The 24,259-nt window shown below is 41.3% G+C and overlaps 1 protein-coding gene across 3 annotated transcripts in view; it reads right to left on the bottom strand.

Moving 5' to 3' along the window:
• nalcn (sodium leak channel, non-selective) overlaps positions 1-24,259 on the bottom strand; it is a 226,952-nt gene that overhangs the window by 141,111 nt on the left and 61,582 nt on the right. For all 3 annotated transcript variants that reach the window (XM_059646460.1, XM_059646459.1, XM_059646461.1), the window contains exons 11-14: positions 18,292-18,423; positions 11,717-11,884; positions 9,078-9,269; positions 6,175-6,312 (exon numbers count right to left, since the gene is read on the bottom strand). In XM_059646460.1, coding sequence (XP_059502443.1) covers positions 6,175-6,312; positions 9,078-9,269; positions 11,717-11,884; positions 18,292-18,423 — 630 coding nt within the window. The remainder of the gene's footprint in view (positions 1-6,174; positions 6,313-9,077; positions 9,270-11,716; positions 11,885-18,291; positions 18,424-24,259) is intronic.

Here is a 24,259-nt window from a genome sequence, read left to right as displayed (position 1 = left end):
AAATCAATTAGAAAAATGGAGAAATTGAATGATTTTACTTCAATCTCTCTATTGTTTTAATCCACCCACAAAAAGTGAATGGATTGACTTCCCAGCAACCAGATGTGTTTGGAATGGGTGGCATGATCCAGTGGGCATCATCCAGCTCCACACTTTGTTATCTTGGATTCTCCAGCATCTGCAGTTCCCATTATCTTTGGTCACAATTTTAACCTCACTGCGAAGCCTCTTCCAGGATGCCTAACCTGAAGAAGTTATCCTGCTCCCTCCGGACCAACCTCAGGGGATCTCTCTCCGACTGCAACCACCTATCTTCTCCTCTATCCATCTTCGGTCTGCCTTCCCCTCTCTCCCTATTTATTTCAGAATCCTCTCCCCATCCCCCATTTCTGATGAAGGGTCTAGGCTCAAAACGTCAGCTTTTGTGCTCCTAAGATGCTGCTTGGCCTGCTGTGTTCATCCAGCTTCACACTTTGTTATCCATGGTCCAGTGGGCACCGCCTGAGAAATACTGGGCCAGGGTGGTGCTCCCTATGAACATTGTTCGCACTTGTGTAACATCCCCCCATCAGTGCTCGCTTCAACTGATCTGCTGTTGAGACCCCCTGCCCCCCAACTCACAGTTTTGTTCCCTCTAAACACTACCATTTCAATATTCACTTGTCCATCCCTCCACTGGTACTAAGTCTAAGGTCATCAATTCACAACATATCACATTCACCTATCACCCATGCTCACTGAGCTACACTGAAACTGGTCCAGCCACGTCTTAATTTTATAATGTTTATCTTTGTAATGTATTCCTTCAGAGTCTTCCTATCGCCATCTCCGTGACCACCTCTGGTCTGACAACTCTCAGAGTATCTCCATTTTTCACTGCTCCACTATTAGCAACCCTGCCTTCAGCTGTCTGAACCAACACATTTGAGCCCCCTCTCTAAACCTCCCAATCACTTTTGTGCCATTACTCAAGTCCTACGTCTCTTAACAAGATCCAGGTCACCTGCCCAAATATCTTCTGATGTGACAGGTTTCAAGTAATCTTTGGGAACACCCACCTCCCAAATCTCGTTGAAGCTTTGGAATGTTTTAATCATACACTGAGTCTTCTGTTGCACAGAAAAAGACCCTTTGGCTCATCAAGCCTACCCCAGTCAAAAACAGGCATCTAATTATCCCAGAGATAACAAGGTGTAGAACTGGATGAACACAGCAGGCCAAGCAGCATCAGAGGATCTGGGCCCTTCTTCAGAAAGCTCTCTCTGATCTAATTATTCTAGCTATTTTACCATGTTAAAATATAAATGAACTTCACTCTTGTTGTTTCTGGGCAGGAGAGACTGATTGGGGAAGCTGTTCTTAAATTTAATGCTGATATGAGAAAGGTTTTACAGATTAAATACGGTTCAAAATTGCAGTTTCACAATCAGGACAGTTGTCTTCATACGATTTTCAGGAAGGAAATCACCAAGCATATATCCTAAAACTTATGAAACATACTCCTGTTAGCAAGATTTTTGGGAATTTTAAAGCCAAGAATTAAGCCTAGATTCTTCATTGAGGCAGAGTCAGCAAAAAATAAATAGTTTCATACATAAATTATGCAAACAAAAAGGGGACTTTATCAATTCATTAACTGAAGAATAATTTTAATGTAAATTTTAAGAGAAACCTCATTACACAGTGAGTGATGAGAATGTGGGACTTGTTCCTATGATGTTATGTTATAATCTCAGCTATTTTATTGATGGACACATTAGATCCTAGAATGAAATCTGGGTTGACAGATTATATATTTTGTTTGTTTTAATGTGATTGTCATTCACTGAAACACAAACACACTGGGCTGCAGATTTTCTTCAACAATAAACATGAGTTTGTTACATAAAACAAAAACAATAAAATAAAACTGAAGTCTTCACCGATTCCTCAGCACCATCGCTCTGCAGTCAAATCTAGAAAGTTTACCCCACTTCTCGAATCCTTAAATTCAACTCAACTGATTCTTTCTTCCTGTGAGCTGTAAATTCATCTTATTCATCATGAATACTCACAAAATTACAAGTTTTTATTTTCTCGGTCATGTAATAATCTGCACAACACAAACAGCAGCAGGAATAAACTCCCTCCACTAATGCCACAATCTGAGATGTTTTTACCAATCTTCTTACATTGGCTGAAACTTCAGAGCTTTGAAAACATTTGGGACCATTTGTGGGCACTGGCCCCATTTGCAGCAGCAGCGTGCCAGGGTAATTTTATGGGCAGTGCCTCATTAAGAGGCATCATTGTCTGACAAAGGATGGTGAGAGGATTGAAGTCAGGAAGGCGAGGCAGCAGGGGAGACTGTAAGACGGCCTATTAGACACCACTGTGTCAGTGGTGACAGCATTTCTGTGTGTGAGTGTGGCACACAAGAGGGTTAGTCAAAAATGGAAAAGTGGAACAGCTGATGACAACGGCCAGCACTCTCACCATCAGTTCCAAACCTTTCTCTGGTCTATAATGGGTTGAATGGAAATTGCAACATTTCTGTCTGCACAGAATCTCACATTTACTAATTTACACCTGAAGGCAGTAGCTTTAATTTATATTCCCTGCTATTGTAATACTTTGCAAGAGTAGCCACTTTGAAATTTAGGAAACACCATAGCCATTGTACACACAGTAAGGTCCGACAAACAGTAAGGCAATAATGACCAGATCATTTGTATCTTAGTGATGGTGGTTGAGGAACAAGTGTGTTTCCAAATTGGTGATGGACATTAAGAAATTCAACAACTGATCAAATATTTATACTTTAAATCTGCTTAATTAACCATTGATCATAAAAATATGTATTTATTAAGTACAAAATTGTTCCTAAATGGTGAGTAGTTTAATGCATAATGTACAATGATTTATATGTGGAATTAACCTAATTTCTTTCAGTATTGATTGCATGCAACAGAACACTTGCAAAATCCATGTACTATTTCTGTAACAAGCTTCTAGTACTCACTTAAGAATTGTATGCACCATAATAACCAGTGATATTTCAATGAACATAGTTTGTTCAGTAGCTACAATGCTGATGGGAATCCCAGGCAGAGCAGAATTCAAGGTTGCGCAGTTTGAAAAGCACTTTAGTGGTTTGTCATGAGGAGCACTTCACTAACTAATCACTGTGCATTTACAAAGGCAAGCTGTGCTCAGCACGTGTATCCCTCTGGGACAGGCGATGGATGCACTGTGTTTGGAGAGACAGAGGAATTCCTGTGCCGGCATCTCTTGGTCCCAGATGCTTGCTCACAGATGGCCCAGGAATGACATGATCGGGCCCATGCGGAACAATTTAAGAATGTGTAATCTAAGCTGACACCCAGCACTGTAACAAGGGAGTTGTGCACTGCCATCTGAAATGCTAAAAGGGCCCCATCTGTCCTCTCAGGTCGATGAAATGATCTGCTGGCTGTGCCAATCTCTAGGAGTAAAATTTAATGCAATTAAATGCTGCAAGGTGCTTCTTATGAAGGTTACCAGGTGAGATTTGAGATGGTCAGAAAATTGGTTTGCAGATGGGAAACAGAGGCCTGTATTCTGAATGGCTGGGCAGTGACTAGTGGGGCTGTAGTGGGTATATATGTTACTGATTTAGATGACGGAACTAAATATGATATCTCAAAATTTTCAGATGACACAAAGCTAGGTGGAAGGGTGAGCTGTATGGAGGATGCAGAAATGTTGCAGTGTGATTAGGACAGGTTGAGTGAGTGGGCAAATGCATGGCAGATGCAGTATACTGAGGATAAATATGAGGTTACCCACTTTGGTTGCTGAAATGGGAAGGCAGATTATTATTTGGATGGCTGTAAATTGGGGGAGGGGCATGTTTAATGAGGCTGGGTGTTCTTGCAAACCAGGTGCAGTAAGCATGAAGGTGCAGCAGGCAGTAAAAAAGGCGAGCGGTATATTGGCCTTCATAGTGAGAGGATCGAGGACGTCTTGCTGCAGTTATACAGGGCATTGGTGAGACCACACCTGGAATATTGTGTGCTGTTTGTCTTATTCAGTCTTGGAAGGGTGTTCTTGTTACAGAGGGAGTGCAGTCAAGGTTTACTGAATTGATTAATTGGATTGCAATACTAATGAATAGGGAAAGATTGAGTCAGTTAGGATGTATTCATCAGAGTTTAGAAGAGTGATGGGGGTCTCATAGAAACCTATATAGTTCTACCAGGATAGACAGGTTAGATGTAGGAAGGATGTTCCGAATGGTGGGGAAGTCTGGAAATATGGTCATAGTTTAAAGATAAGGGGTACACCTTTTAGGACTCAGCTGAGGAGAAATTTCTTCACCCAGAGAGTGGTGAGCCTGTGAAATTCATCACCACAGAAAATAACTGAGGCCAAAATATTATATGTTTACAAGAAGGGGCAAAAGGTGGCTAAAGGTATCAAGGGATATGGGGAAGGGTGGGATTAACATGTTGAGCCTGATGATCAGCCATGATTATATTGAATGGTGCAGCAAACTCAAGGGGTGGAATGGCCTATTCCTGTTCCTATATTCTATGTTTCTAGTCTCAGTAATGATTAAAATTGTGTAGCTACCAGCTTGTTGTAAAATCCCATCTGGCTCCTTTCCATTACATAGGAAATCTGTGGCCCTTATTGAGCTCAGCCCAAACATTATTCCAAATCTTAAGTGCTCATTGGAAATGTTCTAGCCAGTTTCTCAACTGCGTCAAACCATTATAGATAAGTCCCACCATATGGACTGCAGCGCCTGAAGGCAGCTCATGGCCATCTTTTTAAGGATATCGAAGGATTTGCAATAAATGCTGATTCAGCAACAACAAAAAAGATACTTGCAAAAATCTTTGGATGAGTAGAGATTGTAAAAGTTGTTACAGAAATGGAAAACATTATCTGTTTTCGTTTCTTTCTCCCCTTTCTGTTTCTAGAAAGGCAAATTTATTTTTCCTCTGTCCACAAATGTTGCCTGATCTGCTGAGTATTTCCAGCATATTCTGTGTTTTTAATTTAAGGCAGGTTATTAAGTGGGTTGCCTGGAAGCCTTGTTTCAGTTTCGAATTAGTATGGCTACTTTTCTACGTGAGGAGTATATCCAGTTAGAAATTTGATTTCACTCTCAAAATACTTGACACGGGGCTTCTAATTATGGCCACAGATGCTGAGTTGTTCTTATGAAAATTATTTCTGGAAAGCAAATTACTATCATGGGAAGGAGGCAGGAAAAGAATGAGTAATTCTTAACTTTGCATTTTCCAGTCTTGACAACTTGTTTTGTTTTTAAGGCTTTGTCAGCAACATTGCTTAAAAGGTGCAAGATTTTTTTTCCTCTTTTTAATAATTATGGAATTTATGAGATGAGTTCCCAAGGGAATTTTCAAAGAACAATTAAAGAAGTACACTCTCTACATTTCTTTGTCTTTTTTAACCTGAAACATGATAGTAATTGCAGCATCCTGTTTTCCCAGCAACTGACTTTTTGAATTGGGAAGGAGTATCTCAGAAATTACAGAATGAGTTTGCAGAACATGTCAATGGGCAGAATTTTGATGAACTGCAGTGTGAGCCGAGGCTCGGGGGTAACATTTCGTCTCAGTGTGAAACGGTTACGCGCGTGTTGAAGTCCCACTTCAGAGCCTGCGATCCAGACCACCCCTCCAGAAAAATGCCGCACTGTCAGAGAGTGTGCCTTTTAGTTCTGAAGAAGGGTCACCGGACCCAAAACTCTGTTTTCTCTCCACAGATGATGCCAGACCCGCTGAGCTTCTCTGGCAATTCTGTTTTTGTTTCATCTTTAAGATGAATCCTTCAACCAAGGCCCTCTCATATGGATGTAAAAGATCTAACCCGCTCCAATCTAAAGAATTAGGGCTCATATCCAAGCGTTTTTAACTAAGGCTAATCCCTGGAACGGCATCAAAAATTGGTTACTTTGTCATTACCACTTTACCTATCTGTAGCAGTCTGTTGTGTGCATATTGACTACCACTTTTCCTAAATTGCAAGTCACCATACTTCAAGGTATCCAGCCTTAGATGGAAAGCAATTTGGGATGACCAGAGATTGCAAAAGACAGTGCAGAAGTGCAATTTCTTTTTGAAGAGGAAATGAAGGCAAATTTTACAGACAAATTAAGAATTGTAACATGGGGAAACCTACCAACGTAGCAAATAGATGGTACAAGATGAAATAAATGGCAACTACTGGTGTCCATACATGTCCTACTGCAATCAAAGTCTGATCCATAACGTCAACCCATCCTTCCTGTGTGATAATCTGGAACATGGACATAAAAGCCTGGAGAAAATGAAGCAAAAATTATAAACATTATTCAAGCATCATCTATCAGTCTATCTAATTTTCTCAAATAGTCCTGAATGGAGCAGAATTGCTGTAATTATTAAGAACACTGGGGAACCTTCTGTCAGATTTAACTCGAAGACATGTTTGGGCAGTCTGGATTCTCTCAAAGCAGGCTGTGGCAAAGTCCAGCAATTTCTTCTCATCGCTCTTAAAATGTTACTTATTCTTAGCCAGCATTTGAAAGGTTTCTGTTTCAGTGAAGTGGAAGTGACTAAATCCATCTGTGCAGGGAGACAATTCCGCTCGGCTCTGCTCCCTGTTTTAGACATTCAAGAAGGTGCAAAGAAAAATTGAAATGATATGGCAGGATTGAGAGCTTAAAACTTACTGGAAAAATTAAACAATTTGGGGCTTCCTGCCTCAAAAAAGACATGGAAAATAAGTTTCCACTCAATAAAGAATCTAAAACTAAGGCAATTAATACAGGATAATCATTAATAAAACTAATGCAGGTATTACAAGAAACTTCTACACAGAGAGGAGAAACCAGTAAAAGACAGAGAGATAATAAGGTGTAGTGCTGGATGAACACAGCAGGGTAGGCAGCATCAGAGGAGCAGGAAAGCTGACATTTCAGGTCTAGACCCTTCCTCAGGACTCTTTCCTTGACTAAGGGCCCAGACCTGGAACGTCAGCTTTCCCGCTCCTCTGATGCTGTCTGGCTTGCTGTACTCATCCAGCTCTATGCCTTGTTGTCTCAGACTCCAGCATCGGCAGTTCCTACTATCTCAAAGACAGAGAGATGACTGGTACTGGTTCAAACCGTTCCTATGCCCTTAAATACAGAACTGCTGTCTAGACCAGCAGCGGTCATTTCCAAATTTTATTAGAAATGCAAATTGGTGAGAAAACAGAACTCACTACTAATCCCCACTACCACTACCACAATCTAAGGTGCAACGTTTTCACGCACAGGGTGGTGCCTGTATTGAATGAATTGCCAGAGGCAGTGGAGAAGGCTTGTACAATTACAATACTTAAAGGCAGATGCACTTAAGGGGAAGCTGGATAGTCATGAGATGGGAGGAAACTGGTTACAATAAAGGGATAGGATGAAGGTGGACAGGAGGGAAGTTCATATGGACCTACAGGGAATAATTGAGTTGAATGGTCTGTTCTAATGATATTCATTCTATATAATTCTATGTAATTTCTTGTATTGAGGACTGAATAATTCACTTGAAAAATGAAAGAGAATTTGCTAGTCACGCTGTTTGTTGTGAAATTAAAATGACTAGGCTATTGGGTATTAAATGCCTGATATTAAATGGAGGCTGATGTTTAATCATTATGATAGATCATTAATCTAAAAAATTTATACTGAGCATATGATCTGGAAAATTGGACCTAGGATCTACATAGACATATCCCCTTCAAGATTAGTAAAACTGTTGTGACAGATTCCACTTGTCTGAAGCAAGGCCATGTGAAACAGGAACAGAAGTTAAAAACTGAAAGAACTGCGGATGCTGTAAATCGGGAATGAAAACAAAGTTGCTGGAAAAGCTCAGCATCTGTGAAGGAAAAAACAGAGTTAACATTTCGGGTCCGGTGACCCTTCCTCGGAACTGTTCGCCCTCTTGAGCCCACATATTCATTCAATAAGATCATGGCTGATCTGACATTCCTCACATCCATTTTTCTGCATTTTCCTGTAACAGTTCAATCCCCTACTGGTCAAAAATCTATCTCAGCCTTAAATATACATTAGGACTCTGCCCCTGTAGCTTTCTGTGGCAAGGAGTTCCAAAAAGATTTACAAGGTTAAAAAGGTTCAGAAAAGATTTACAAGAATGTTACCAGGCTTGGAGAGTTTGAGCTATAGGGACATGTTAACAACCTGTGGTTTTATCTCTGCTGGATAGTCAGAAGCTGTGGGGTGACATTAAAAAAGTTTATAAAATCGTGGGGGGCATGGATAAGGTGAATAAGCAAGGTGTTTTCCCTAGGGTAGGGGAGTCCAAAACTACAGGATATAGTTTTAAGATGAGAGGGGAATGATTTAAAGAGACCTAATGGACAACTTTTTCACACAGGGGGTGGTGCGTGTGTGGAATGAGTTGCCAGAAGAAACAGTAGAGGCTGATACAATGACAACATTTAAAAGGCAACTGGATGGGTATATGAATAGGAAGGGTTTAGAGGGATATGGGCCAGATGCTGGCAAATGGGACTAGATCAGTTTAGGAGATCTGGTCAGCATGGACGAGTTGGACCGAAGGATCTGTTTCCATGCTGTATAACTCATGACTTTATTACTGTATAAAGTGATAGCAGTGTGGAAACACTTTCCCACAAAAAATATTTGATGCTGGGTGAATTAGTAATTTAAATCCAAGATCAATAGCTTCTGACTGGAGAGGAGTGGGAACGATATTGAGGCGGGATGGGTAAACTGAGTTTTATTATCTTAGAAGTCACACCATAAAATTGGAAATAACAAGGTGTGGAGCTGGATGAACACAGCTGGCCAAGCAGCATCTCAGGAGCAGGAAACCTGACGGTTCGGGCCTAAACCCTTTAGGCCTGAAACATCAGCTTTCCTGCTCCTAAGATGCTGCTTGGCCTGCTGTGTTCATCCAGCTACACACCTTGTTATCTCGGATTCTCCAGCGTCTGCAGTTCCCATTATCTCTCCCATAAAATTGGAACCTGTGTTTGCTAAACAAGGGGGATAAAGAATCTATGTTGATCCTCACTCTGGGAAATGTTGTAAATCTGTCGAGCTCCTCCACAAAACAGAACATCTGAAGGCTAATTGAAGACATCACAATCAAAAGGCTGGCTGTGAAGACTACCAAGCTGCCAAGCTTTTTCCCAGGCCCAAATATTTTGTACACAAAGTCCTCCAGGGCTGGTGAGATTTTAATCAGCCTGACGACCCTCAGCACCTGAAACAAAAATTAAATGATTACATTTCAACACAAGCTAAAGTCTCAATCTCAATGAAATATTTAAACAGTGCTCAAATAAGTCTTAAGTTAACTGTTAATCAAAATTTTCAATGTTTATTGATATAGTCACAATAATTTTTAATAATGTGATTACTAAGAATGCAATGTGATAATATTAAAATACTAATTCAGTTAGAAAGTGCATACGCATTCACTTATATTTTAAACTCAATCTATCGGAAATCCCATTATGAAGTTACATTCATTCACAGAATCCCTTAGCACAAGTCTATTGTAATTGTGCTAGTATTTTAAGAAATCACCCAATTATCCCTTTTCCCTGCTCATTTCCCACAGCCCTACAAATTTCCTTTCTAAATATTTAACAAATTCTCCTTTCAAAAGTTATTACTGAATTCACTCCCACCATTATTTTCGTGGCATTTTCTAGATCATAAAACATGCTGCACAGAACGAAAATCGTTTTCCCTCTTTTTTTGTTTTGCTAATCACTTGAGATCTGTGTCCACTGGTAGCTGATGCTCCAGCCACTGGGAAGAGTTTCTCCGCAGACACTCTATCAAAACCTTCATAATTTTGAACATTTTCGGGTGGCACGGTGGCTCAGTGGTTCACATTATTGCCTCAAAGCACTGGGGACCTGGGCTCAATTCTAATCTTGGGTGTCTGTGTGGAGTTTGCATGTTCTCGCCATGCCTGCGTGAGTGACCTCCAGGTGCTCTGGTTTCCTCCCACAGTTCAAAGATGTGCAGGTTAGGCTGGATCGACCATTCTAAATTGCCTATAGTGTCCAGGATGTGCAGGCTTGGTGGATTAGCCATGCTAAGAGCCTGGTCACAGGGATTGTGGGGTGTCGGTTTGGATGGGATGCTCTTTGTGGGGGAGAGGGGGGGGTGTGGGGTTTGGTGCAGACTTGATGGGTGGAATGGCCTCTATCTACACTGTAGGGATTCTACAATTCTATGAACTATCTACTGTAAGAAGCACACTCCCAAGTTCTCTCATCTCTCCACCTGACTGAAATCCCCTATCTCTGGTCCAACTCTAGTAAATCATCTCTGCACTCTCTCGAACACCTTTATATAGACCTTATGGTGCCACTCTTACCTTATTTCGTATTACGTGGTTTCTAAATCATCTCTGTTCATATTGTTGTGCTCAAATAACCCGAGATTGTAAAAACATACACGTCATATCATTTCATTTGTTCCTGGTAGCTCACCCAGAAAGATGCTGCCTAGGGATGGCTATCAGGAGCACCATCTGCCTGCCCTCCATTCATTCACCAACTGCTGAGAAGCTTCCAAATAAATTATAGCATACGATGACACATTGCAGTGTACCAGATAAATACACTTCAACATCTCCAGTTTAGAATTCTACTTTCAGAAATATCAACGGTCCAGAAAATCTTGAAGCAGACCCTTGATGTAGTCAACATCATTTTTGTGAGTACTTTGGGAATAGAAATGTGGAAGATACAATATTCTGAGGTTTTAAAAGGTTTTATTTTTATTCGTGCCTTTGCAGTGATTGGAATGAGGGCCAAGTGGGTTCTCGCTGACTACGAGATTCTTGATTCCATCTGTTAACCGGGCCCAAAAGGGGTGCCTTGGCTGACAGGATATAAACAGGAGATTCAGAGAGTCTCCTCAGTCTCGGGACTGGCTCGGAGCTGGCTGGTCACAGCCCATGTACAGTGCACATGTAAATAAAGGGTGACTCAGTACCTCTGTGCAAGGGTACATGAACACCAAGTGGCTACAAAAAGACATGACCAAGACTCACTCATCTCTTACCACATGGACAGGGACAACTACCAATTCGATTGGGACTACACCAAGATGCTCAGACAAGCAAAGCAGAGACAGGCTCGGGAGTTCCTAGAAGGCTGGTACTCCATGAAGAAAGCCATCAACAAACACATAGAGCTCGACCCCATTTACACTCCAATGCGAAGGAAAAACCAGAAATGAGGTAATCCAGCGAGCTAACTCCTGAGTTTAAAAACCAGGCGGGAAAACACAACGGTGCTTCATCGGAGGCTGCATTGATGATGTTACCCAGCAGGGTAATGAGACATCTGTGGAACAACCACGAACCAGTTCGGTGAGCCAACCAACCACAACATCCATGACCCAAGCTACAAATCTACTCCAAAACCTTTGTAATTTCAGCCTTATAATGTTTTTACCATTGTTTACTTACGCATCAGACAAATATTCATATCAACTGTTTGGTGCTTTCCGGTTCATGTACTTGAAGGCAGGCATTCAAATGTTATTCAATGATTGAGAAACAACTTAGTCCCAAGCACGACACACAGGAGTGGTTACTGTGGATCTTACTGCATGGCCTTTCTCCAGGACAAACTACACTAACACGTCTCTTTAATTCAAGTTCACAACGATTTGTTAGATTACCTGAAAGTATGTAAACTGGGAATGGTAGAGGTCTGGATAAATGTGCAGAGTTGTCCCCACCACCAACAGTAGTTCAAACTTGTGAAGGGAGGAGCTAATGTAACCAGTGAATCCCAAGCACCAGATTTTCACAAGAGCCTCAAGGTCAAACAAGATTGTGAAAGCCACCTGGAAGGTAATTTAAAAAAATAAATATCAAAATGTGCTTCTAAGTAGTAATCATAATGAACAGATTTTCTACAGATTCAGATTCAGAAATGTCAGACAAAGTTTGAATGTTAACTTTAGAAGAATAAATTAATAATTACTCTGTAACAATGACCTGTTTACTGCTGTTGATTATTAACAATTGCATCTAATTCAACCTTCAAAGTCCATACACATTTCTATAGTAATGTTTTTGTAAAATTGATTCACACAATGTCAGTGTTGCTAGCTAGGTCAGCATTTATTGAACCCACCGCAGCTGTCCTCCAGAATGTGCAGGTGAGCTCCTTCCTTTCACTGCAGCAGTTCATTTGGTGTAGGGTGACCCACAATGCTGTAAAGGAGGGAGTTCCAGGATTCTGACCCAGTGCCACTAAAAGACTGACGACATATTTAAAAGTCAGGGTGGCAACTGCTTTAGAGGAGAATTTGCAGGTAGTGGTGTTCCCTTGACCTCAGTAGCAGTTGTCGGTCTGGAAGATGCCATTAGAAAGCCATTAGAAAGCCTGGTGAATTTCTGCTCTGTGTAATGGAGATGGCAAATAGGTTTTGGGAAATCAGGAGGTGCGTTAGTTGATGCGGGATTCCCAGTCTCTGTCCTGCTTTTGTAGGGACAGTACTTACGTAGCTATGATAACAAGGTGTAGGTCTGGACAAACACAGCAGGCCGAGCAGCATCAGAGAAGCAGAAGGCTGACGTTTCAGGTCTAGATCCTTCTTCAGCATTTCTGAAGAAGGATCTAGACCCGAAAAGTCAGCTTTCCTGCACCTCTGATGCTACTCGGCCTGCTGTGTTCGTCCAGCTCTACACTTTGTTACCTCAGATTCTCCAGCATCTGCAGTTCCTACTATCACTTATGTAGCTATGTTTAGTTTCTGGCCAATGGAAACTCTCAGGATACGGATAGTATAGAATCAACAGCGGCAATGCCAATGAAGGCCAATGTCAATCTCCTCCTGCGGCATGAATGTCATTTGCCACTTGTCAGCCCAACTTGGACATTGCCTTGGACTTGCCGAATTTGGACGTGGGCCACTTTAGTATCTGAGGAACTGCAAATGATGCTGAATATTTTGCAGTCATTGGTGAACATCTCCACCTCTGGCTTCATAGTGGAGGGATGGGCATTGTTGAAACAGCTGAGGACAGTTCATCAGAGATCACTGAGCTGAGGGACTCCTGTAGTGAAGCCCTGGTGCGAAAATTAGTGCTCAACAACCTCAACCATCTCCTTTTACATTTCCTTCCTCCCTCCCGATTCCAGCTGATTACTTTTGCTACGGCTGTTTGATCACACAGTCAAATGCAATGTTGATGTTTAGGCCAAATTCTCACCTCACCTGTGGATTTCAGCTCTTTTGAACATGCTTAGATCAAGGCTGTAGTGGAGTCAGGAACCGAGTGGTCCTAGTGAAACTCAGAATGGGCATCAGTAAGCAGGTTATTGCTGAGCAGGTATTCATTGATAGTACTGTTGATGAAACCTTCCATCACTTTACTGATAATTGAGAGTAGACTGATGGGGTGGTAACTGAATGGACTGCATTTGTTCTGGGTTTTATATAGCAGGATAAACTTGGGCAATTTTCCATATAGTCAGATAAACGCAGGTATTATAGGTGGCCTGGAACAGCTTGGCTGGGGCAGCTGCAAGTCTTCAGTACTATTACCAGACTGTTCACAGGGCCCACAGAATCACAGTGCCCGGTGCCTCCATCCATTTCTTGATATCGTGGAGTGAACTGAATTCACTGAAGATTGGCACCTGTGACACTGAGGATCTCTGAAGTTGGCTGAGACGGATCATCCACTCAGCACTCTGGCTGAAGAGTGTTGCAAATGCTTCAGCCTTATCTTGTGCAACAATGTGATGGGCTCGCCTATTATTGAAGGTGGGATTATTTGTACAGCTATATCCTCCAGTGAATTGCTTAATTGTTCACTGCCATCCAGGGCAGCAATGTGACAGGACTGCAGAGCTTAGATCTGATCTGTTGGTCATGGAATCACTTAGCTCTGTCTATCATTGCTGTGTGTATTGTTTGACAAGTAGCTTTTTGTAGTTTCACTAGCTTGACACCTCGTTGTTAGGTGTGCCTACTGGAGTTCCTGGCACGGCTGCCTGCATTCTCCATTGAACCCGAGCAGATCCCCCAGTTTTTATCAGAGATAACGGGAACTGCAGATGCTGGAGAATCCAAGATAACAAAGTGTAGAGCTGGATGAACACAGCAGGCCAAGCAGCATCTCAGGAGCACAAAAGCTGGCGTTTCGGGCCTAGACCCTAGACCTTCTGATGAGGGATCCAGGCCCGAAACATCAGCTTTTGTGCTCCTGAGCTGCTGCTTGGCCTGCTGTGTTCATCCAGCTCCACACTTTGTTATCTCAGATCCCCTAGTTTGATGGTATTGATAAAGTGGGGGAATATTGGGGTCATGAGACTGCAGATTGTGTTGGGAGTGCAGTTTTGTTGTTGCTGATGGTCCACAGCTCCTCGCAGTTGCCCAGTCTTGAGTTGCCAGGTGTATCCCACTGAGCATGGTAGTAGTGTTATGCAACACATCTCAACGTGAAGGTGGATTATTTATACTCAGATAGATTGTGTGGTGGTTATTCTGGCTGAAAATATCACACTTTTGTAATAATATGGGCCATGGGAAAAAGAGATTAGGTAGAGGGATTGATGAGATCAAAAAGCTTGAAGAGGCACAATGGACCAAACGGTCTCCTTCTATTCTGTATTAGTTTCTATTCTAAAAATCGAATGAATGTCGTTATAAGAATTAGTGTATCACATGGTCAATTAATAAACCACAATTCAAGTAGAATAAGCAGGAACACATGGCCAATGTCATCTCATATTCAGAATAATAAAAAATCTCATTAAAAGGTCTAAATACATACTTTTTTAAAAAGTGTTTGTGATCTTGCTTTTATATAAGCCTGGTAGTAACAAGCTGCAGTCCATCCTTAGCAAATTAGGCAACTCTCACTTATTAAGAATATAGAATGAGCAACAATCAGATATTCCAAATGTTGCACACAGTCATCATAGGGAAGTTTTTTAACTGTTCAAAAACAAAATTGCTGGAAAAGCTCAGCAGGTCTGGCAGCATCTGTGGAGGAGAAAACAGAGTTAATGTCTTCTGTCTGCTGACCCTTCCTCAGAACTGTTCTGAGGAAGGGTCACCGGACCCGAAAGGTTAACTCTGTTTTCTCCTCCACAGATGCTGCCAGACCTGCTGAGCTTTTCCAGCAACTTTGTTTTTGCTCCTGATTTACAGCATCCGCGGTTCTTTTGGTTCTTTTTAACTGTTTGTTTCATTTCCAATTTAAATGTGCATCCTAAAAAAATGTTTTCTCCCTGGCAGGATTACTCTACCATGCTCGGATTCCAATTCTTCCTGATCGTACTGATAGGATTAAATTTGTTCACCTAACTGAAGAATCAGACAATAAATTACTCATCTACCAATATTCCACCAAACCCGTTGTCTGGGTGCATCACTAATAACGAAACCATTACCTGATGGATAATAAAATGTGAGGCTGGATGAACACAGCAGGCCAAGCAGCATCTCAGGAGCACAAAAGCTGACGTTTCGGGCCTAGACCCTCTCTGATGAAGGATCTAGGCCCGAAACGTCAGCTTTTGTGCTCCTGAGATGCTGCTTGGCCTGCTGTGTTCATCCAGCCTCATATTTTATTATCTTGGAATCTCCAGCATCTGCAGTTCCCATTATCTCTCTCCATTACCTGATGGATCCAGCTTCAGTTGAATTAGTTTCCCTTGTCGACTGGGAACCAAGTCAAGAATCATGGAATACTCTCTACTTCACTGATGAGTGCAATTCCAGCAACACTTAAATCCATTTTACACCATTCAGGACAAAGCCATCTGCTTGTCTGGCACCTTGTATCGACCTCCAACATTTAAACCCACCCACTATCAGCACGTAGTAAGCCAATTGCTCACCACCACCAAGGCTTCTTGTACAGCATCTCCCAAACCGACAACCACTGCCAGCCTGAAGGACAAGGACTGCATGCTCCACTTACTTCAGTTTCTCTCTGACACGCCAAAGTGACACAGGCACACCCACAATCTGGCTGCAGACGTTACAGCTTGCAGTGGCTCAAGGTGGCAGCTCATTAACACCTTCTCAAGAGCAATTAGGGACAGATGAGAGACAAAACAAAAAAAAAACTTACATTTTTGTAGCACCTATCATTGCTGTTTTTAATTCGTAGTCTGTGACGAATGCAACATCATAGCTAATTTGAGCAACGTAAACTCCCACAAACAGCAAGGATAACAAAATGTGAGGCTGGATGAACACAGCAGGCCATGCAGCATCTCAGGAGCACAAAAGCTGACGTTTCGGGCCTAGACCCGCTCTCTGATGAAGGGTCTAGGCCCGAAACATCAGCTTTCGTGCTCCTGAGATGCTGCTTGGCCTGCTGTGTTCATCCAGCTCCACACCTTGTTATCTTGGATTCTCCAGCATCTGCAGTTCCCGTTATCTCTGATCACAAACAGCAAGGAGATTCTTTTGCTTGACATTGAATGAGGGGATGAGGGGTAAACATTGACCAGGACTCTGGTGAGAACTCCTCTTCTTTGAAATATCATTGGACTTTTTATGTCCATTCAAGAGGGCAGATGGGCGTCAGTTTAACATTTTATCCAAAAGATGGTAGCTCTGATGGTGTAGCATATTGTCAATATTGCACTGCACTGGAGTGTCAACCTGGTTATCGTGATCAAGTCTCTCGTGAATCCATAGCCTTTTGATTCAAAGGTGAAAGTACTATTTACTCAGCCATAACTGGCAATGTGTGCATACCTCACCAGCGACACCCTCAGTTCACAAATGAACAATTAAAACGTAAAACAAAGATTTGTTAATTGCATCTATTTCTTTTAAGAATTTATAACTTCTTCACCCAAACGGGGCAGCATCGACAAGTTGGGCTGAAGGGCCACTTTCCCTGCTATAACCTCTATGACTCTTTGACCTAAACTAAAAGACTTAAAATGATCACAGCTGCACTGAATGTTCATTTGGAATTATCCAAAGTACCATCCTGTTTATTCAATGATTAATCAGTCAGCACATTTTCCATGCTGAGCAAACACATTCACAATCCTCCTGTCAAAACAATAAGATTCAGTGCCCTACTGGCAGATTACTGAAATATTTGCACTTTGTATGAACAGTGCAGAAAAACAGCTCATTCCCAATCAGTCTGGTTAAAACTCAGCTTGACATCCGAGCAGAGATTTGTTTAACTTCAGAGATCAAAAGAAGAGCATCTCTTTTGTCATTTGGGTAATATTGGGAAATTTGAAAACTGGTTTCAAGTGGAAGAAGAGAGAGCATTTGACAGCTGGTGTCTGAGCATGTCAGAAAAATTTTGCTTTTTAAAGAAATTTCCGGCTTTTCCAACATTTATACTCATTTTCAAAAACTGAAATTGTACTTGCATCAATTCAGTGAAAATCAAATCTTAAAAAAAACTCCTATGTTCCAAGCCATTTTCTTTTAAACTCAGTTTTTTTCAAATTTATAAACTAAAGGCATGTAAGTGAAATTCAAATTGCAAGCAACATGAATGATTGAGTGCTGTGCTAAGTATCGTCCCCTCACAAATTCAGTTTCAGGTTTTGTTTAAACATAGGGACACAGGAGTATGTCTTTTAGTCCTTTGAGCCTGCTCTGCCCATTGAGTGTGATCATGCAACTCAATAGAGATAACAAAGTGTGGAGCTGGCTGAACACAGCAGGCCAAACAGCATCTTAGGAGCACAAAAGCTGACGTTTCAGTCAGGCCGAAACGTCAGCTTTTGTGCTCCTGAGATGCTGCTTGGCCTGCTGTGTTTATCCAGCTCCACACTTTGTTATCTCAGATTCTCCAGCATCTGCAGTTCCCATTGTCTCTGATGCAACTCAATACCTTGTTCCTGCTTTCTCTCCAAACCCTCCTTTACATAGACACTCACATAGATCAGTTGGACCAAATGACCCGTACATTCTGTGTGAAATCAGATTCAATGTAAAGTACATTTGTGCCTAGGAACTGCTGTGTAACTGATGTTGCTTGGGAAGAAACAAGTCAAACTAGTGACCACATATGTTCCAGTCTCTTGCCTGCTCATTACCTCTTGGCATTTCTCATCAGAAAATACATCCAGGCTAGTAATCTGACAGTTTTTGACACTCCGTCAGACAAGCTGCAGACAGTCAGCTCAAGTTTATCAGGAATGCATAAGGGAGTAGAGAATGGCATGTGATTTAACAGTTTTGGACAAGAGAGTGAATCAGCTATTTCTCTCTGGAAATCAGTGACAGTTTATGGTACCCACCTCTGCCAGATAAAACAGATCATACTGACTCCTGGAATTCTCCCCCTTGTAGTAATTGCTGGCAGCCACAGTGACATCAACAGCGACCATACTCAGAACAAACATATGGAAAATGGAAGATTGCATCATTTTCTAAAAAAAAATGATAATCATGAAGTTTTTAAGCATTATTGATCAAGATTAAAACATTCAAAACTACACAGTGGTTTTAAATTCTAGACCATGAGCTACCATTTACCCAAAAGCATCTGTTTGAAAGAAGAATACAGCTCCCTTGGCTTTATTAGTGCAAAAGCAATAAGGTTACACTAAACCTTTACAGGTTAATGGTTACGCATTAGCTGGATTCATTTCTGGGCTACAAGATTTAAGGGAGGCACTTGACAGGCTGTGAACAAGTTAATATCATGTTAACACTTAGACAGTTCAGTCGCTGTTGAAAGGTAGGAAGCAAGGCAGATAATTTGCAGAAAGGAAGATCCCACAAATAACAAATGAGATAAGAACAGTTACTTGATGTTTTTGTTCTTTGTGTGGCTTGACAGATGAAATAACTGAGGGGCACTGGGACTGAGTTTCAAACGAGCATCTTCCTGAAAAGGAATGCTGGTGTGACAATGACCAACGCCCAGCAATGCTGCCCCTCAACAAGACCACAGTCAGTGGGAGGCCATTCCACCCTTGAGGACTGCCTGACAGCCATGAAAGGTCTCAGTGGTTACTGCTGGAAAACCAAAGAGACCCTCAGAGCAGTACAATGGATGCCAGAGGATTTCAGTATATTCTGGGATGGGAAACAATCGTGGAGCCCAAGCGGGGATATGAGAAGGGTAATGGAACAAAGTGAGTGGCAATGTCTTAAAGGAAAGTCTCCAAAAAAAGCTGCCTCCTACCTTCTGGTCTTTTCCGCAAAACTGCCTTAAGTAACAACGTTCTGGATTTCATTCCCTTGCCCACCAACTATTTTACGGTGCAGGCATCAGAACATTGGGGTCAACTGACTTTTAAACAAACTCAATTGCACCGATAATTATCTCTTTGGAAAGATGACAGGCAGGTTGTCGATTTCAATGTCTGTCTGCAGGACTGTGGAGACCAATCACGGGGGTAGGGGACTTGGGTATGAAGACAGTGGGGGCAATCCCCTGACATAATCTATGTCCCAAACCCACAACCTGCTGCCAAAAATACATCGGGAAGAGAGGCATAAAATTCAACCCATGATGTATAAAAACACTTGGCTTTCGTTCTCCATTCATCCTCAGACATAAAGCTGGCAATGCAGATTGGTCTCGCGTAAATTATTTCCAACGCTAGTCTAGATGTGTGCAGACTTGGCGATGTATTTTTAATTAATGCCTTCCCTCCTCTTGCTGATTTGCCTAATGGATAGGATGGGACCATTACACAAATTCAATTACTCCTTCAAACAGAAATATAGCAAGCTCACCTCATGGACCCCCTGGGATATTAAGCACATACAAGTTTCACATTTTTAATTGACATCAGTACTAAGGACCACTAGAGTCAGTTTTACAGCCAATTTAAAAAAAAATCACAGGTTATATTTTCACCTTCAGCATGTGACAAAGCAGATTGCTTACCTGATACAGAAACAGCCCCATGTTCATGCCTTTTGCACAGATTTTAATTAACAGGGTTTATGTTCCAGATAGTTCTTACAGTTAAACATAAGGCAAGCTTAGTAGAAAAAGCTACATTGAGATCTTATTTACTTCCTGTTGCCGAAGATGCACTTGTCTCATATTTGGTGACATTAAATGCGATGTACCGTCCAACATTTACAGTGATGGTAGGATGCTTCCGTTCCCAAAGCTGAACATTGATAAGAAAATAAAGGGGTATCTGAAATATTTTGGCAACATCCTCCCTCCATTAAAATCCAGCAGTTTATCAGCGGAATTCTATAATTCAAATGGAATTACATTTCTAACCTTAAAACGGGGTGACTGTAGATTTTCTTCCATTCAAGAGTTTAGGGAATCAAATTATTGATTTATTTTTGCAACAATTGATAATAGCGTCAGTCATCATTACCGAGACCAGCTTTTTATTCCATTTTATTTCAATATTTAATTTAAAATCCAATGGACGCTGTGATGGTATTTGAATCCCTGTCTCCAAAACTCTACTCTTAGTCTTTAGATTAATGTCTACTGACATTACCGATGGCCTACTATCTCCTACTTCAAAAATAAATAAAAATTAGGGGGCTACAGGTAGAGAGAAGGGGAAAAGGATTAATCAGATAGTTACTTCCTAATGCCAGCAGAGACAAAATGGACCAAATGGCCTCTTTGGATTGCAATCTCTGAAGTCATTAAGATATGAAGAAGCCCAGATTGCAAGGATTCAAATCAAACCTTCACATCAAAATACAGCACATCAGAACAGTTAAAAAAAATGCATCAGCTAAGCCTAAAGCTTTCTTCTTTTAATCATCAACATGCCTCAGGTAATTTCAAAGAGATGATTTTTTACTGGATAGATGCTTTACTTTGAACTAAGCATGTTTTAATGAAAATTTGGAGTTGCTTTTCTAATGAGCTGCCGTTCATTGTGAATTCAAGTGCATTGATTGAATCATGGCTCACTGCTTCACTTGAAGCTGAATGCTTGAAGACAGAGTAAATGTTAACAACTTATTTAACAAGATTCATTGTGGCAAAATATGCTTTAGTGCATTTTCTTGTCTGCGCAGAAACAGGAGCAATATGTTTAGAATGAGTCTCGGGGCACATAATTGAAGTCGACACTCTCTGTGCAACACTCACTCAATATTGCACACAGTCAGATGTGTCATCTTTTGGCTCAGATGCTAAAGTGAGATCCTTCTGCTTCTCAACTGACTATAAAAGATCCCATGTCACTATTTTGAATAGGAACTGGGGAATTCTCTTTGGTGATGTGGCCGATATTCATCCCTTAACCAATAAAATTTGTAAAAAAAAATTAACTGGCAATTATAGCCTTACTGTTTTATGGGAACTTGCTGTACACAAATTGGTTGCCACATTTCCTACAACTGGTATCTACCTACTGTCTAGTGTCATGATGATAAAATACAGACCATTAATTCTTAAAATCTCATTGGTTAAAGATAGAAGTCTTGGACTTCAGGATTGAGGGATAAATATTTTAAAATGAGCTGGGACACTTTAAATGACTGCCAAAGGTACCTGAGCTGAAAGTAACAAAACTCTCAGAAATATACAAGGGAATGTCTAGTGGCTGGGACTATTGGCTGCATCTATTAACGGCTACCCAAGGTGCAATTATCTAGACATTAAAATTCATCATCTGGAATGAATGGCTCACAATGAGACTTTCAATAGACTCTGCAAGGAGGTGAGATGAGACTGCTCAGTTACAGGTATTGCTGGAATAAAGGGTTACATCTAAAACTCATTATGCAAGATATTGTTGGACTAGTAATTCAGCTAATTCAGTAATTAACCCTGACTAATGTTGTACGGACAGGGGTTCAAAAGCCACTATAGTAAATGGTGAAATTCGAATTCTGTGGCGCAGTGGTAGCGTCCATACCCCTGGACCAGGAGGCCTGGGTTCAAGCCCCAGTGGCATGTAATAACATCTCCAAAAGGTTAGCTGGAAAACAAATGTTTAAAAAATAAATCCATATCACTATTGTAGGATAACAGGTGAACTCTGAGATGGGACTGTTGAAACTCTGTTTAAAAAAATGGATTCTTCCCAATGCGGGCCAACTGCCAGGTTTTCACCAATCAAAACCCACCAAGGACTCAGGAGTACACTCACACATGTACAGTACTGCACAGTGGCACAATGGCCATCACTCACTGACCTCACAAAGTGCCCCTTGAAAATACACACCGGAACCAGTAAGTTATAAGTGGTTCCGAGGTCATTTTGGCAGATAAATGAGCAAAATTTGGTGGCACGGTGACTCTATGGTTAGCACAGTTGCCTCATTGTGCCAGCTGTGAAGGTTAGCTGGATTAACCGGGCTAAACTGCCCATAGTGTCCAAGAATGTGCAGGTTAGGTGGGTTATCCATGAGAATTCAAAGGTTATAGGGATAAAGTAGGGTGTTGGTCTGGGTGGGAAGCTCTTCAGAGGGTCAGTGTGGACACAATGGGCTGAATGGCTTACTTACGTTCTGTAGGAATTCTATGATCTACAACAGCATCTGCTATCCCCATTTTCTCTCTGTAAAATAAGCAGGTACCTGGTTCCCACAGAAACAGCTAGAGAGAAAATCACACAGGACTGAGAATGACTGTACTCAAGGAAGCAGCCAAACAACATTGTTCAAACCTTACTCCCCAAAGGCAACCAAAGGATGATCCTTTATATTGGGCATCATTTATCTTTAGTTCCATCCCCGTATGCATTTGTGCACCAAAGTGACTGCATGCATGATTGCTGCATTTTTCTGATTTTCCCCAAGTTTAATCATTAATACATTTGCTACTTCTTGCGGCTCAAGGAAAATTTGCAGATTGGCTCCTTGTGCCTCACAGCGAAACAAAAAAATGGAGAAAGGTAAACACTTATGCCATTGTGGCCAACCAAGGAATTTGAACACAAATGGGAAGGCTTGTGGGACAATACCATAGAAAGAATCTTTGTCACGTTGCTGAGCCAACAGAGGTCACTGGCTTCGACCACCCCTGACAATGATGGACAGTGCTCGACCAATCCGCACAGGATATAAATGATATACCGGATTGCTTCCAATGAGGAAGGTGAGGGACAAGCTAAAGTGAGATTGTAGCTATCATTTCCAGATCATGGAACACATCATGACAACTAATCAATGAAGAACTGCCTTGGGGGACTACTCAGGAGGCCAACAAAGGCAGCTGGACACCCTAATATAATACTTTACCTATCATCCAAAAATTATAGCACAACTCAACACACAGAGTAGTTTACGCACCCACTGACTCAAGTCTCAATTAATCATTCTGCCTCTCCTGGCTTTTAGAGTAATAACTTTTGGGATATTCAGTTCAAAAGATTTCTGTTTCTCTAATGCTACTTAACATGTAGTAATAAAAATTCATTGATAGACAAATACAATTTATGAAAAAGGACCAAACTATATTTTTTTTGCAGATCAATGAGCTGAGATATTCTGTATCACTGCCACTACATCAGGATTTTATGTTCCTGTTCTATGAGTTATTGACTTATTATTGAAGAACAGATTTTAATATTGCCGAATTAATCCTTACTGCAAGCGGGTGTTTACACAGGAAATAAACAAGCATTCATTCTACTTCATTTACACTGTTAATGAGCAAGTTTGAGGAAATGTAGGGTTGAAAACTTGAACTGAGGCTGTAAACTATATTACATTTCCAGAGAATCAACAGTGATAAACTACTGTTACTCACGTTAATAAACATAACATCACTGAGAGACACTCTGAAGTAAAATCACTATTGATCATAAATAAACAATATCAACAACACTTATTCTTTGAGTGAGAAAGACTGTTCCGTTTGCTAGGGATAAGAAAGCCATATATTCTTTTGGTTCTGATCTGGAACGCGCTGCCTAAGTGGTGGTTGGGGGCGTGAGGTGGTGCGGAAAATGGTTGGGGGGGAGGGAAGATGAGGAGATTGAAAAGCAACTTTCAAAAAGGAATTGGTTTAAACATTTGAGCATTCAATGCCCCTTGATACTCAATGGCGTCACCATCGCTGAATCTCCCGCTTTCATCATCCTGGGGGTTACCATTGACCAGAAACTGAACTGGATACCTCCACAATATCTATGTGGCTAAAACACAGGTCAGAGGCTAGAAATCCTGCATCTCCTGACTCTCCAAAGCCCGTCCACCATCAACAAGGTACAGACAGACGGAATGTTCCCCACTTGCTTGGATGGCCCACCTCCCACAGCACTTGAGAAGCTTTGCACCAGCCAATACAATGCATTGAACTTGACTGGCACC

The sequence above is a fragment of the Stegostoma tigrinum genome, chromosome 6 (assembly GCF_030684315.1).
Source record: "Stegostoma tigrinum isolate sSteTig4 chromosome 6, sSteTig4.hap1, whole genome shotgun sequence".
Taxonomy (NCBI): domain Eukaryota; kingdom Metazoa; phylum Chordata; class Chondrichthyes; order Orectolobiformes; family Stegostomatidae; genus Stegostoma; species Stegostoma tigrinum.
This window is presented reverse-complemented; position numbering and strand designations above follow the sequence as displayed.